A 13,181-nucleotide genomic window follows, 5' to 3' on the forward strand; every position below is an offset into this window, starting at 1 on the left:
GAGTGAGTGAGTGAGTGAGTGAGTGAGTGAGTGAAAAAGTGAGTGAGTGAGTGAGTGACACAGTTTTGAACAGTATTCCAGTGGCATGATGAGAAAACCCTAATGTGATGCGGGTCTCCGATGTTAAAAGCTTTGGTGAAACCTACGAGCATTATAAGTATGTTGCTGAGAAACCTAGAAACAGAAATCAGGACTGGGACCTATGCTCCCAGGTTTCTGGCACTAACTGGAATGAACGACAATTTTCGAACTAGGCCACTTCACCTATTCAAAGTCCTGGTACAATCAACGCCACAGCACCATTTCAGCATGAAGAGCTGAGGCTTGAGGCCATGTTGTCCACAGCTACCACTATATGTTGCTGATTGTGGCATGAAACACCATTCACTAATTCCATATTTGTGTAGCGGGATGGGATTCGAACCACGGACATTCTGATCAGAAGTCGGACGCCTTGTCAACATGACCACAGAGGTTAACCCCGTCAGCAAGCTGACAAGGTAAGGATGTGGCATGACTCCAACCCCCCTCTACATTTGCAAAAAAAGATGACCGACACTCCTCAATCTCCTCAGGTCCCATCTTGCGATAAAATCAATACAAGTATAACCACCTTATGAACATCATGAGTTATTTATCGGACTAGATCTGTTCAATAATATCGTTAGAGGCCACCGGTTTATTAATTAATTACACCCAGCCCTATGTCCCCAGTACAAAACACTAAGTGTTGATTGCCTGTCAGCAGATAATAAATCTGGGAAGAAAGGTTTAATTGATGCGAGCAATGCACATGTTGACAGATCGATACTGATATCCCTTGATGACAATGACATCAATGTTTTGACACTGATTCTGCTATTTACATATTAGACTTGCTTTAAACAGACCAAATCAATCAGAGTAGTTTCAAGTTTTATTTTTTTTTGTCCCAGGTTTCATCAGCTTCTGGTCGATTGTAAACAATATATGCAGATTTGAGATTTGAGATTGAGGTATGTTTTGATCGAAAGTGTCAGGAAAGATTGATCCGACGATCAGTGCATTGCAATTGTTCATGGACTGGTGGCAAGACATCAGCAACAGGTTTAAATATCACCCAGTGACAATAATACCAAGACGTTTAACCTGTGAGTGAGTGAGTGAGTTGAGTTTTAACGCTGCTTTAAACAGTATTACAGTTATATCACGACATGTCAGCTTAATGTCGATGGAAAGCCTGAAATGATGCGTGTCTCAGATGTTTATCACTTCGGTGAAACCCATGAGCATGGGTATGGTGCTGACAAACCTAGAAACAGAATCGGGGCAAACTGGAATTTTAACCCACAATCATAGGTTTCTGGCGTGCCCAAGGGACGCAACTCGGCACAATGAATCCCAGCGCCTTAGACGACTGGGCCACCTGTGACCCCCTTATTAACCTGTGAAGATACGGGGTAGAATAGGTCTTTTAGCAACCAATGCTTGCTGTAAGAGGTGACTAAAGGTATTGGGTGGTCAGGCTTGCTGACTTGGTTGATGCATGTCATTGTATCTTAATTGCGTGGATTGATGCTCATGATATCAACCACTGGATTGTCTGACATGATTATTTACAGACCGCCTTCATAGTGGCGTTAAACAACAAACAGACAAACAAGCAAACAAACCAAGACTATCATTTTGTGAAAACACATAATGAACATCCCCCAAGTGACGAAGATAACAAAACCCCATGGAAGGAGTCAAGCTGACACAGAGCAGGATGCAGCCTTCTCTACTACTCTGAAACCAGAGTCCAGTAAGTTACAGCCTCACTCAGACATAGTCCAGCCATATGACAGCGGCCTGTAAAGAATTTAACTGAGTCTGGAAAAGGATGGATTTATGCAAAATGTGCACACAATATTTTTACATTTATTGATCCATTAACACAAAAACATATTGAAGTCACTTCTTACATGTCTGATCAATAAATATGTCAATAAAAAAACTAAATAATATTATTTAATTTCATTATTTAAAACAAACAAAACTGTAACAATATGAAATCAGTGACATCATTCAGCGCAATAATCCAACACAAGTCCTAACAATTCTACTATCGGCCAGTCAGGAATAAGTAGTCTGGCCTAAGGTGTGGCATAATGTTGTTTTTTTTTACGGAACCTAAACGCATAAATAATATTCTTGGTCAGCCAATCAAATGACATGTAATCACTTACAAATTATTTACTGTAGATTACAACCAATAGTAGGGCTGGGACGGGTAACTTGGGTAACTTTGGTAGTCGGGTACTCGGATTGGGTGGTAACTGAGTAGGACTCGGGTACTACAATAGTGAACACAGACATTACTTGCTTTATTTAAGCACTTTCTGGCTATCATTGAAACTGAACATCCAAACTGAAACATCAACTAAACTGAACCAGAGGGTTTAAACATGAAAAACACTTTCACACACAAGCTAGCATTGACAGCCAGATGATTGTACATGTAACCAGTAGCTTGATGTCTTGATTAACATGATTGTTTCACTCTATATTCAACAGGACTATGAAGTTCTTGATATAGTTACCACTGAAGTAATTCAGTAATTACTTTATCTTCATTACTGCTGAAAAATCAAGTTAGTTTTGCTTGTGATGTATACTACTCAAAAGAAGTTAAGGATCACCCGATTCTTTCATATTGGTAATGTTAATCTGTCATGGCATGAGAGATAAATTATTGTAATATGAAAGAATCATGTGATCATTACCTTCTTTCGAGTAGTATATACCAGATGTGACTGTATGCATGATATAGAATATGCTCAAAGAACATTATAAAATTCTCAAAAGAATGGACCCACTTCATATGAAACGCCTTTCCGTGGTCTCAAAGATTGGATGTAGAAGTCGGTGCCGGTGAGGCTTGTTGTCAGACTTACACAACAGACAAAACAAATAATCAATGAATCCTGTAGGGAACTGTTTGTTTCTGAAGACCTATTCCAACCCGGATCTTCAGGGTGTGTTATTGAAAGGGTACATTTAGAGGGATACATCCATGTCAACAGAAAAGTTGCTGTTATACATGTTGTATACTATTCAAAACAAGTAAAGAGCACCCCAATTGGAAGGCTGTGTGTTGCAATACCCACCTGCCATGATGGGTGTTAATCTTCTTTTGTCTCAGTAGTACATATAAACGATTTGAAAGTTTAGCAAAATCTTAGGCTACTTAAATATGTTGCTATATGTCATCCCTCTTCAGAACGGGTAAACTGTTATGTCCAGTGCATGCCCGCAATGTTACATTTGTGTGTTGTTAATGCTGCACTCCAGCTATATCGCAGCAACCTGAAAGTCAGAGTTAGGACCAGACAAGCCAGTGATTGATATTATAAACAATAACCCACCCTGGTATCAAGCAAGTCATGTCTGGCCGATCCATTAAGATGCAACCTAAGTAAAGCATCAGTTGCTGGGGACTGATTCTTACCAAGAATCCCCCCAGTTTAAACTTTTGTGTCAGGTGCTGATCTAAACTGGCCTCTATCATGGACAGAGTTTTACACGACACACAAATGTGCGTCCAGTACGTACAAATGGAGAGAATGGACGTAAAAATAATATATAATGCATCACAGGAGACCACAATAATATTCACTGTACCTACAGCGCATCAAGAGCAGTTATGGGTGCCTGTTATTTCATCCATCAATCATGACCACTATCCACATGATCATTGATTCATTCGAGGCTCTAAAGTAATATCAAAACATACAGTACACTACATCATTTCGTTACTTTACAGGACCCCCATACTGCCTACAAGGACCCTTAAAATGAATTATGGGGGTCCCCTGGATTCTAGTACTTTTGGGGGTTGATTCCTGTCTGGGATTCGAATCCACACTGTCAGAGTGAACCATCTAATAGCCAGCACACAAAGTCAGTGATCTAACCCACTCAGGTTCAACAATGTTTGGTCATAATGAGTTCAACAATGTTTGATCATAATAATGTATTCAACAATGTTCCACCATATTAATTATGATATGTGTACCCCAGTGTTTGATCATAACGTGTTCAAAAGTATGTTTGATCTCATAACATGAAAATATATATGTTCAACAATATGTATCATATGTTCAACAATAATAAATATGACAATATATACAACAACAGGATGTAAGATAATATGAACAACAATATGATGTAAGATAATATGTACAACGTTATGACTTAAATAATATGTAGTATGCTATGTAATGATGAAAGATAACATGTACAATGTTATGACATAAAATAATATGTACAACCTATAATGTTAGATAATATGTACAACACAGTGAAATACAACATACAATAACAGTCATTATAGCTTAAATGGATAGAATTATCATTAAACTGCCTGCACGTTATCAGAAATGTGTGGGCCACTGTAACTTCATAATGCCCTCATATGGCTTGACTACGGGCCATTCTCAAGCCCATTGTTAGGTGACGTCATAGGGTAGAGAAAGTGACGTCACGTATGTATTATAGTGACGTCATCTGGTTTGTTCTATGACGTTTCCATATTTGTAAAATGGGGTCAGTGACATTCGTGTTGATTGCAGTAAATGTTTCAAAACCGATGTTGTTGTTTCTTTTTATTTGATACTAATTCTATCCATTTAAGCTATAATAACGGTAACGCTATTTTTCAGGGCATTATCATTTTGCAAAAGCACTCGGTCTTTTCAACTGCCCTCCTTCGTCGGGCAGTTAATGGAAGACCTCGGGCTTCTGCAAATGATAATGCCCTGAAAAATAGCGTTACCCTTATATCATGGTTATCTTCAACATGAGAGATGACGATGTCAATAGTGCTGAAAGTGAAACTTTCCAACTACACAAGCTGGAAACTAAACTGCATTATTAGGAATAATCATAACGTATAATATGTCTCATAACAAAAATATAAATCATGTACAATCCAGTGACAAATATGCAGAAATATATTAGGCTAATATCTAATATTAATGATACATTTTAATATCAGGTCCAAGTTCTGTAGGTCACACTTCTAACATCTACTGAGAACTCAAACACAAGTCATCATCACTCTTCAATATATTAACAAATATAAATATCAAGATACAATTTTTTTTCCATAATCATAAAAAGATCTACTTAAAGCAGAGTCTATTGTACGATTCTTACTACATCAAAAGCATGTGTTTATGAATCACTATCAAACTGTGATAATATCAGGTGATCTGTGTAACCAATGTTTGTTCATGCTGCACAAGGGTGTGTTCTAATATTTTATGGGTGCTTCATTCTAGTGTCCAAACTCCTCAGTCTCAGATCATGCAGATTGCATACATGATGCTGCAGTGAGTGAGTGAGTGAGTGAGTGAGTGAGTGAGTAAGTGAGTGAGTGAGTGAGTGAGTGAGTAGGGGTTAACGCAGCTGTTAACAGTATTCCAGTTATATCGCGACATGTCAGCTTAATGTGGGAGGAAAGCCCGAAGTGATGCAGGTCTCAGACGTTTACCACTTTGGTGAAACCAACTAGCATGGGTATGGTGCTGACAAACCTAGAAACATAACCGGGGTGACCTGAGATTCAAACCCACCATTACAGGTTTCTGGTGCGCCTAAGGGATGCAACTCTGCACAGCGCAGCGCCTTAGACAACTGGGCCACCCGTGCCCCCACAAGATGCTGCAGAGAGTTTTTGGTCCAGGGTGACTTATGAAACAGCCTTAGCGCTACGACTGTCGTAAATATGTGTTAAGGTATGGGGGTTACAATCACCTCAGCCCTAAGATCGCTTTGAACAACGGAACCTAGTCTAGCAGAGTTTCGTACAGATTCATGGACATGAAGCAAAAGTAAAAAGTACTCACATGTTCAGCAAAGACTACAAGGGCCCCAAACTGTGGTGCGATGTCAGTGACGAATCCGGTTGCATCCCAGAAATCAGTAATGGCTCCTTCATTGCCCGTGTAGAAGAAGATGGGTCCCACACCGCGATTCCACCATTTATCTGACAATGGTAAACAAAGATTTGAATATCATTGTAGTTTAGTACCGATGACATGGTAAAAGGCCTAAAATGGACAGTTAAAATAAGTTCCTGGTGCCTGGGTAAAGTACACACACCGAAATAATATGTTTGTCAAACAACCTCAAGTTTAGGCTACACATTTTTGATTTTCACTGATCCCCCCCCCCACACACTGAAAAGCAGCCGGTCTAAGAATTAAATTAAACATAAAAATATTTATTTATCCTGCTTGTAATATAAACCCTCTTATCTCTTGTACAGTACAAAATGTTATACATAAATTCCATCACCCTCAGTGACTCAAGAGGCAACCTGCAGTTTTAACATGTTTAACTCCACAGCAGATTGACTTTAATATAAATATATAATTGACATTTCTTTTTTTCTTTTTTTCGACCAACTTGTGGAAAAGCTGGAATAAATCTGTGAAACATAACATTAAAAAAGTGTGGCCTTAATGTATGAAATCACAAAGAAAATGATGATCATCTAGATATACTAAATAGACAGTATGATTCTGTAATGAAATGCAGGTACACAAACAGAAAATGCAACATTGGGTATTCATTCTCCATGTTGTCAAACTGTTGGCATATATGATTGGAATATTTCAAGGGCAACAATACTCCAACTGTGTTGTCTCACCGGCACTACTTTAATTAGTCTGCGAAATTACCAGATTAGCGTCAGCGTCCTAACACACTGATGAGAGAAGTGCTGAGTGCATTCCGCAAAGAAAAAAGCCAGACCGAAAGTTGTTCATGCACATTTGTAAATCAGCCACTCAAAAGTAATTGTGAGTGAGTATGGTTTTACACTGCTTTTACCAATATTCAAGCAATATCAGGGAGGGAGACACCAGAAATGGGCTTCACACATAGTACCCATGTGGAGAATTGAACCAGGGCCTTCGGTGTGACGAGCAAACGCTTTAGCCAATAGGCTACCCCACAGCTAAAGCTACCCCACTGCTTCTAAAAGTAATTGTGCAATGTGATATATTTTATGTATGTTATGCAGGCAATCTGGAGCACAGTCCTCCCACTAACCAGAAAATCTCAGATCTACTGAGGCTGGCTGTTCAACATGTCAATATAGCTATGCCAGACCATTTTTTCTTGTTCTCGGTTTTTGACCGGCTCTGTAGTCTTTGTGGTAGAGCGTCCGCCCGGAGTTCGATCCCCGGCCATGCCATACCAAAAGATGTTAAAAGATGGTATTTGTTGTTACCCTGTCAGGTGCTCAGCATTAAGGGGCTAAAACAATTCATGTTAAACTGCGGCATGGTATCTCAGTGAGCTGGTACTATAAATCGGCATCAGTCTGAACTAGTACAAGCAGCCACACACACACAGATGCTTGCACGTTGCTGTATAAGTGCAATAATCTTGGACGCGACGTTAAACCTAATTTAACCTCATCATCTCAGATTTAAAGATCTTGTGAAGAAATTGGGCTGGCAGTTGACAAAAAAAGACATTTCATATTTATTTTCTTATTTAATAACTTATCGCATATGTTGTTGTTTGTGCCATGTTTGATAAGCTTGTCTCTTATCGGTTTTACGTGTCATAAGATTTATATGCATCATAGAGTTAGGAGGTAAGGAACAAGAGTAGCCTCCCTTTCATAATAGTTCTAATAATTTAGATTTTGAAAGATTATTGGCCCTTTTTTTATCACTGACCATTTTGCTCCTATTTACTAATTATTTCCTCTTACTTTGAAAAAAGTGTTGGTTTTCAAGGGAAAGAGTCCCAAATTCACAGCCAAATTTTGCCAAATTAGTGATAAGTACATACAGATCATGCTGCCTCTTGATATGATTGGGGGCGGTCTGGTAGCCTAGTGGTTAAAGCGTTCGCTCGTCACGCCGAAGGCCCGGGTTCGATTCCCAAAATGGGTACAATGTGTGAAACCCATTTCTGGTGTCCCCCGCCATGATATTGCTGGAATATTGCTAAAAGCGGCGTAAAACCATACTCACTCACACACTCTTGACATGATTGACAGCTAAATCAAACAACTGTTGCAGATTTCAGATTTTTCAGCAAAACAAAATCTTATAATATTTAGATGGCACTATTCCTACAAATGTCAATACATATGATACACTGTCCTAGGAATGTCAGGTGTCTACATAAAAGACGATTCACTGAAGTGTTGACTATGTATATATACTTTAATTCTGTCTCAGCCAAACTACATCCTCCCAAGGCAAAGTTAACTAACTGTAAAACTAGGCTGGAATTTCTGGGCTTGATCATAGCGCCACAAGTTCTGTCCCTTCTATGTCCCTCCCACTGACCAATCAGATTCCACCTCTCATATCACATGCATTTGCTTCAAACAAAATGGCAGCTCCAAGTCAAGTCAATCTGATCAATAATCAAGATCTAGATTGCAAAAAAATGTGTCACACTTCACAAAGTGTATCAAATCATGTTAGCACATAGATTAAAAACATGAAAATATTTGAAACATATTTGTTTGCTAAGTTGACCGTGCACATGCTTTGCAAATCCTGCAATTGATCGAAATTAGCACGACAGTTAACAAACCGGACGTTGATTTCATTATGCAATTTTGATTGAACTAGGCATAGAGTTGGTAGTCCAGCCAAAATATAACTACGTAATTCTGGCCTAGTCCAGGCAAGAGTTGAAACAGGACTTTACTGGTCAATTAACTCCCTTGTCTAGGGAAGATGGCCAAGCTAACACATTGAAAGCAAAACAAATAATTAACATGGCCTGGTTTTATCATGATAAGGTAAGCTGCTGACTGGGTGTATCTATATGACCTGTGTCACAAGCAAAAGATTAAAGAAATGTGATACAAAGCTTCCATCAATGTAAACTTCACAAGTTGTCATCTATGCAAATTGCTTACCCACCTGCTACTATGGCAATCAAATAATTGCTGCATCATTGTCAAGGGTTAAAACCCACATTAAATGTTTATAAAAATAAAATAAAAATACATATGTTTATGTCAACAGTTTTGTAAAGTCTGTGCACAATTATCTATTAAAATCATTAATGTTTTTAGAAACAAATTCAAATCAATTTAGTCAATGTTCAACCAGTCTATAGAAGTAACCAAACATATGTCATTTATCAGTCCAGACAGTGTTTGTACATGTCCTAGATCAGGTAGATAGTTTCGTGCTATCAGCAGTAGTTATAGCAATGTAAGATCGAGACCAACCTTGAACCTTCCGTGTAATTTTGTAACCTTGTTAGTGGTAGTTTTAAATCCAAGTAGTTTTGTCCTTCTGAGGTTGGATCATGCCCCAGATTGCTTTTATGGCATCATATATATTTGTGTGGTTTCATAAAAATGTGACATGAATTTAGTCAGACTTGTGGCAAGTTCAGTGGTACATTATTTTACTAAAAATATCCATTTTCACTTTGGTATGACAGGTTCTGTCCCTGTTTTTGTGTAGGTTTAATGGGCTGAACATTACCAGGGCTCATTTTAAGGAACTTTATTTAACTTGCAGCAGGTGTATGTAGACATGACAGCCCTGTGTCAACCACTTGGTATATTCTACTAAAATTTTCAATATAGCCAGGCTGAAATGCCAGGTGCTAATGCAACTTCCTGTCCTTGACAAAAACGCCTTCTACTGAACAACCTGTTTACAAATTACACAAGGAATACAAAAATACTAATTATGAAATGACACAAGATATATGAAACTATTGGGTCAGGACACTATTCCAAATAACCTGTTACCGGCTGACCGAGCAGTCCCCAATGTGTTTGATAAAAATACAAAAAATATTCTGCAGTCAGTTATTGTAAATTCTGCACCCAATTCTGCATCTTTTCAGCTAAATTTTCGCGAATTCCGTAGTTTTGCACCTATTTGACTTGTGGCAGGTATTTTTATGATAAACATATCCACGGCTACAACACCTTATTGAAGTGCAGCTGCTAATCACTAGTGTAAACATGCAGACATCCACTTTTGGTAAGCAATAATTCGAAAGTCGACTCTGCTTCAAAATGTTTACATGTTAAACCAGATTTGGACTCACATTTAAAAAGGAAACTTTCACCAGTTCTGCATAAAATGTGATTGTATGCAAGATAGGTAGATTTCTGTAGCGAGTAGGCATTTCTGCAAAATCTTCTCCGACTGACCGCAGTTTTCAGCGGGGACTGACACTAGTGACAGATGCTAACTTATCGGAGTAGAGGCCTTCATTTTGACAGGACCTGGTAGGCCTATATTGTGTACAAATAGGCAATGTATTTGATCCATGAATGACAACTTGATATACTTGGTACTCACAAACGCATGACAAAAATGTAATGTCTTTTATTTAATGTCAATAATTGAATCATGATGATTTTCACTATTTGTATAGTTTTACTTCTTCAAATCATACTATCACAGACGTACCGGTACTTCAAGTGACTCACCCTGAATGAGATATCGCTGCTGGAAGGTCTGATTGCCGTAGCTGAGGTAGTTGAAGTGGTCCACAGTTTGGGTATAGTACTTCTCTGTGTACGGCACACCCTGTCCATTCACAACAGCGCTAACAACACAGAGACAAAACACAAGTGGCACATAGGAAGTCGCCATTTTGAATGTCAGTTTGTCACATGACAACAATCACATGACGATTTTCTCTTTACAGTTATCTCCCCTTCACCATGCATGCATTTCTGAAAGCAATTAATATAATATGATCTGCAATTACGAACAGGTGAAAAAGAAAGAAGTTATACGTCGCATGGAGGAAAAAGTTTAGTGTGATTGTTAATTAGCTAATTATTCAAGCCAAACTGGCAACGCTGGATCGATCGTCCACCACTTTTGGGCTGTACGTGGCATCATCCAGAACGAGTCAAGTACTCTTTATTCGATCCTTATCTTCTGAAAATCTTACGACGGACACTGGAAAATAGAAGTTTTAATCCATAGGTTATTTACGCCTTGTAATAGATCTCGCTCCCTAATGTACATCGAACATTCATATATACAATGTATGCTCCCTCTTGTAACAGCATGGCGATCATTCCGGTGATCAGCAAATGTGCACGCCAACCTTATGAACTATATAAACTGTTCTAAAGACTGACAGTGTTTGTTATGCGGAGTTACCACACACCTATTGTTCCTTTTTTTGCTTTCGATCCAAACAATGTGACGTCGTAAAGTGCAGTCAGTCGACGGTGACGTCATCTATTGTTCATGACGTCACACGGGCTAGATACAGTGAATATTCACGTTTAGGGCAGCATTTCAGTTATATCACGGCGTGACATAATCGGCTTTACGTGGGAGGAACGCCCGCAGAGATGCAGGTCTCAGACCACTTTGGTGAAACCCACCAGCAAGTGTTGGTGCTGTGAAGCAATGTTCATTCAAGGGCGTGGTTTTAAATTTGTACCCATGATCAGCGGATCCTGGCTTCGCAGCGAGTTGCCCATAAAGGAGGGGTACTGATGACGTATTCTGACCCGGAGTCCTCACGGTTGGTTGGTTTGTTGTTTAACGCCGCACTCAGTAATATTCCAGCTTTATGACGGCGGTCTGTAAATAATCGAGTCTGGATCAGACAGTCCAGTGATTAATACCATGAGCATCGATCCACGCAAATGGGATACGATGACATGCATCAACCAAGTCAGCGAGCCTGACCACCCGATCCAGTTAGTCGCCTCTTACGACAAGCAAAGTCGCCTTTTACGGCAACCATGGGTTGCTGAAGACCTATTCCACCCCGGATCTTCACGGGTCCAAACAGATTGAGCTCATACGTAACTCTAACGTGAGTCCCTGACTATTCCGTTCCAACAGCAACTAACTGGTCCCCATTATAATTTCTAGACTTGATCGGTTTCCAGGCCCCCGTAACTGAACCAGCCAAGTGGCTGGGATCATACCGGGAGGGTAACGAAAGTGTCCCGCGGGGATGAGACTTGTGTTGTAACGGTCAAAGGGAGACAACTCAATCAACGGTTTCATGCACTCATCTCGGTGTTTGGTAGTTGTGTGTTGAATATATTCTAAGAGGACATGGCAGTGTTTTATTAGGCCGCGCACGTAAGATATCAGTTTAATTCAGGTCCATTCGGCTTATTCCCTTACCTACATACACTATTGATACGACTCATTAGATTTGAGGAGCCTTGTCGTGGATGTTCAAAGGGATATACTGTAAATCATGTTTGCCTTTGGGACAAGGGGCATAACTCTTGATTTGTTACACGCGGTTAACTCCCTTTGATCGAGGGCACACGCCGTGTGTGAAGTACCAAGAGAGACACTGTGCGGAGGTAAGGTAAGGGAGTTAACTCATGTACAAACACGATTGCCTCCCTTTGACTATAAACAAAACCACTCCCGCCAAACGTGTGGTCCTTTGCGATGTGGGTTATTCTCGACACCAAATCCAGTTTAAGAGAAAATTAATCGGTCCAAAAGGGAGACAACACAACCAACGGTTTCGTGTACTCTGACTCATGTCAGTGTTTGGTAGATTAGTTTGCGAAATATATGCCGAGTGAAATGGCGTGTCGTTGATGGTCAAAGGGAAGTAACTGTAAACCCTGCTTACCATTTGCTCAACAGACTTACCTCCCTTTGGGCTAAGGGACATAACTCCTGATTTTTTTATACGCGGTTAGCTCCCTTCTATGGAGGGAACACGCCGTGTGTGAAGTTTGAAACAAGACACTGTGTTGAGTTTAAGGCAATGTACAAATACGATTACCTCCCTTTGACCATAAACAAAACCACCCCTGCCTGGTGGTAGAGCCTACCGCGAGGTCCTTTGCGAATATTTTTTTATGCTAAATTCATTTAAAGAAGAAAAAGCATCATACAAAAGATGTTCAAACGTGCAATTTTATTTATTATTAATTCAGGCGTTTATTTAACACAATATTGCATGAATGCACGGATCAATCATTACGCGGTTATCTCCCTTAGACCGTCATCCGCTTCGGCTGCAGGATTATCTCCATTATGATCTGCATTTCCATGTTCGTTTATATACTCAGAGACATAAGAACATGGAGCAACAATGATACAAAATATCCTCAAGTAATACCTCAAAAATCGGATTTGGTACGCAGATCCAACATTTATAAAATGAATTAGCCTGCAACCTCGGGGTATCGC

At 39.5% G+C, this 13,181-nt stretch overlaps 1 protein-coding gene across 1 annotated transcript in view; it reads right to left on the bottom strand.

Moving 5' to 3' along the window:
• The window catches only part of LOC124142808 (dipeptidyl peptidase 2-like), a 103,251-nt gene extending 92,604 nt beyond the window's left edge, over nucleotides 1–10,647 (bottom strand). Inside the window, exons 1-2 of the mRNA XM_046511472.2 lie at nucleotides 10,469–10,647; nucleotides 5,871–6,010 (exon numbers count right to left, since the gene is read on the bottom strand). Coding sequence (XP_046367428.2) covers nucleotides 5,871–6,010; nucleotides 10,469–10,634 — 306 coding nt within the window. The 5' untranslated portion in view covers nucleotides 10,635–10,647. The remainder of the gene's footprint in view (nucleotides 1–5,870; nucleotides 6,011–10,468) is intronic.
• Nucleotides 10,648–13,181: the final 2,534 nt, after the last annotated feature.

This window comes from Haliotis rufescens, unplaced genomic scaffold (genome assembly GCF_023055435.1).
Source record: "Haliotis rufescens isolate VD_foot unplaced genomic scaffold, xgHalRufe1.0.p SCAF_59, whole genome shotgun sequence".
Taxonomy (NCBI): Eukaryota; Metazoa; Mollusca; class Gastropoda; order Lepetellida; family Haliotidae; genus Haliotis; species Haliotis rufescens.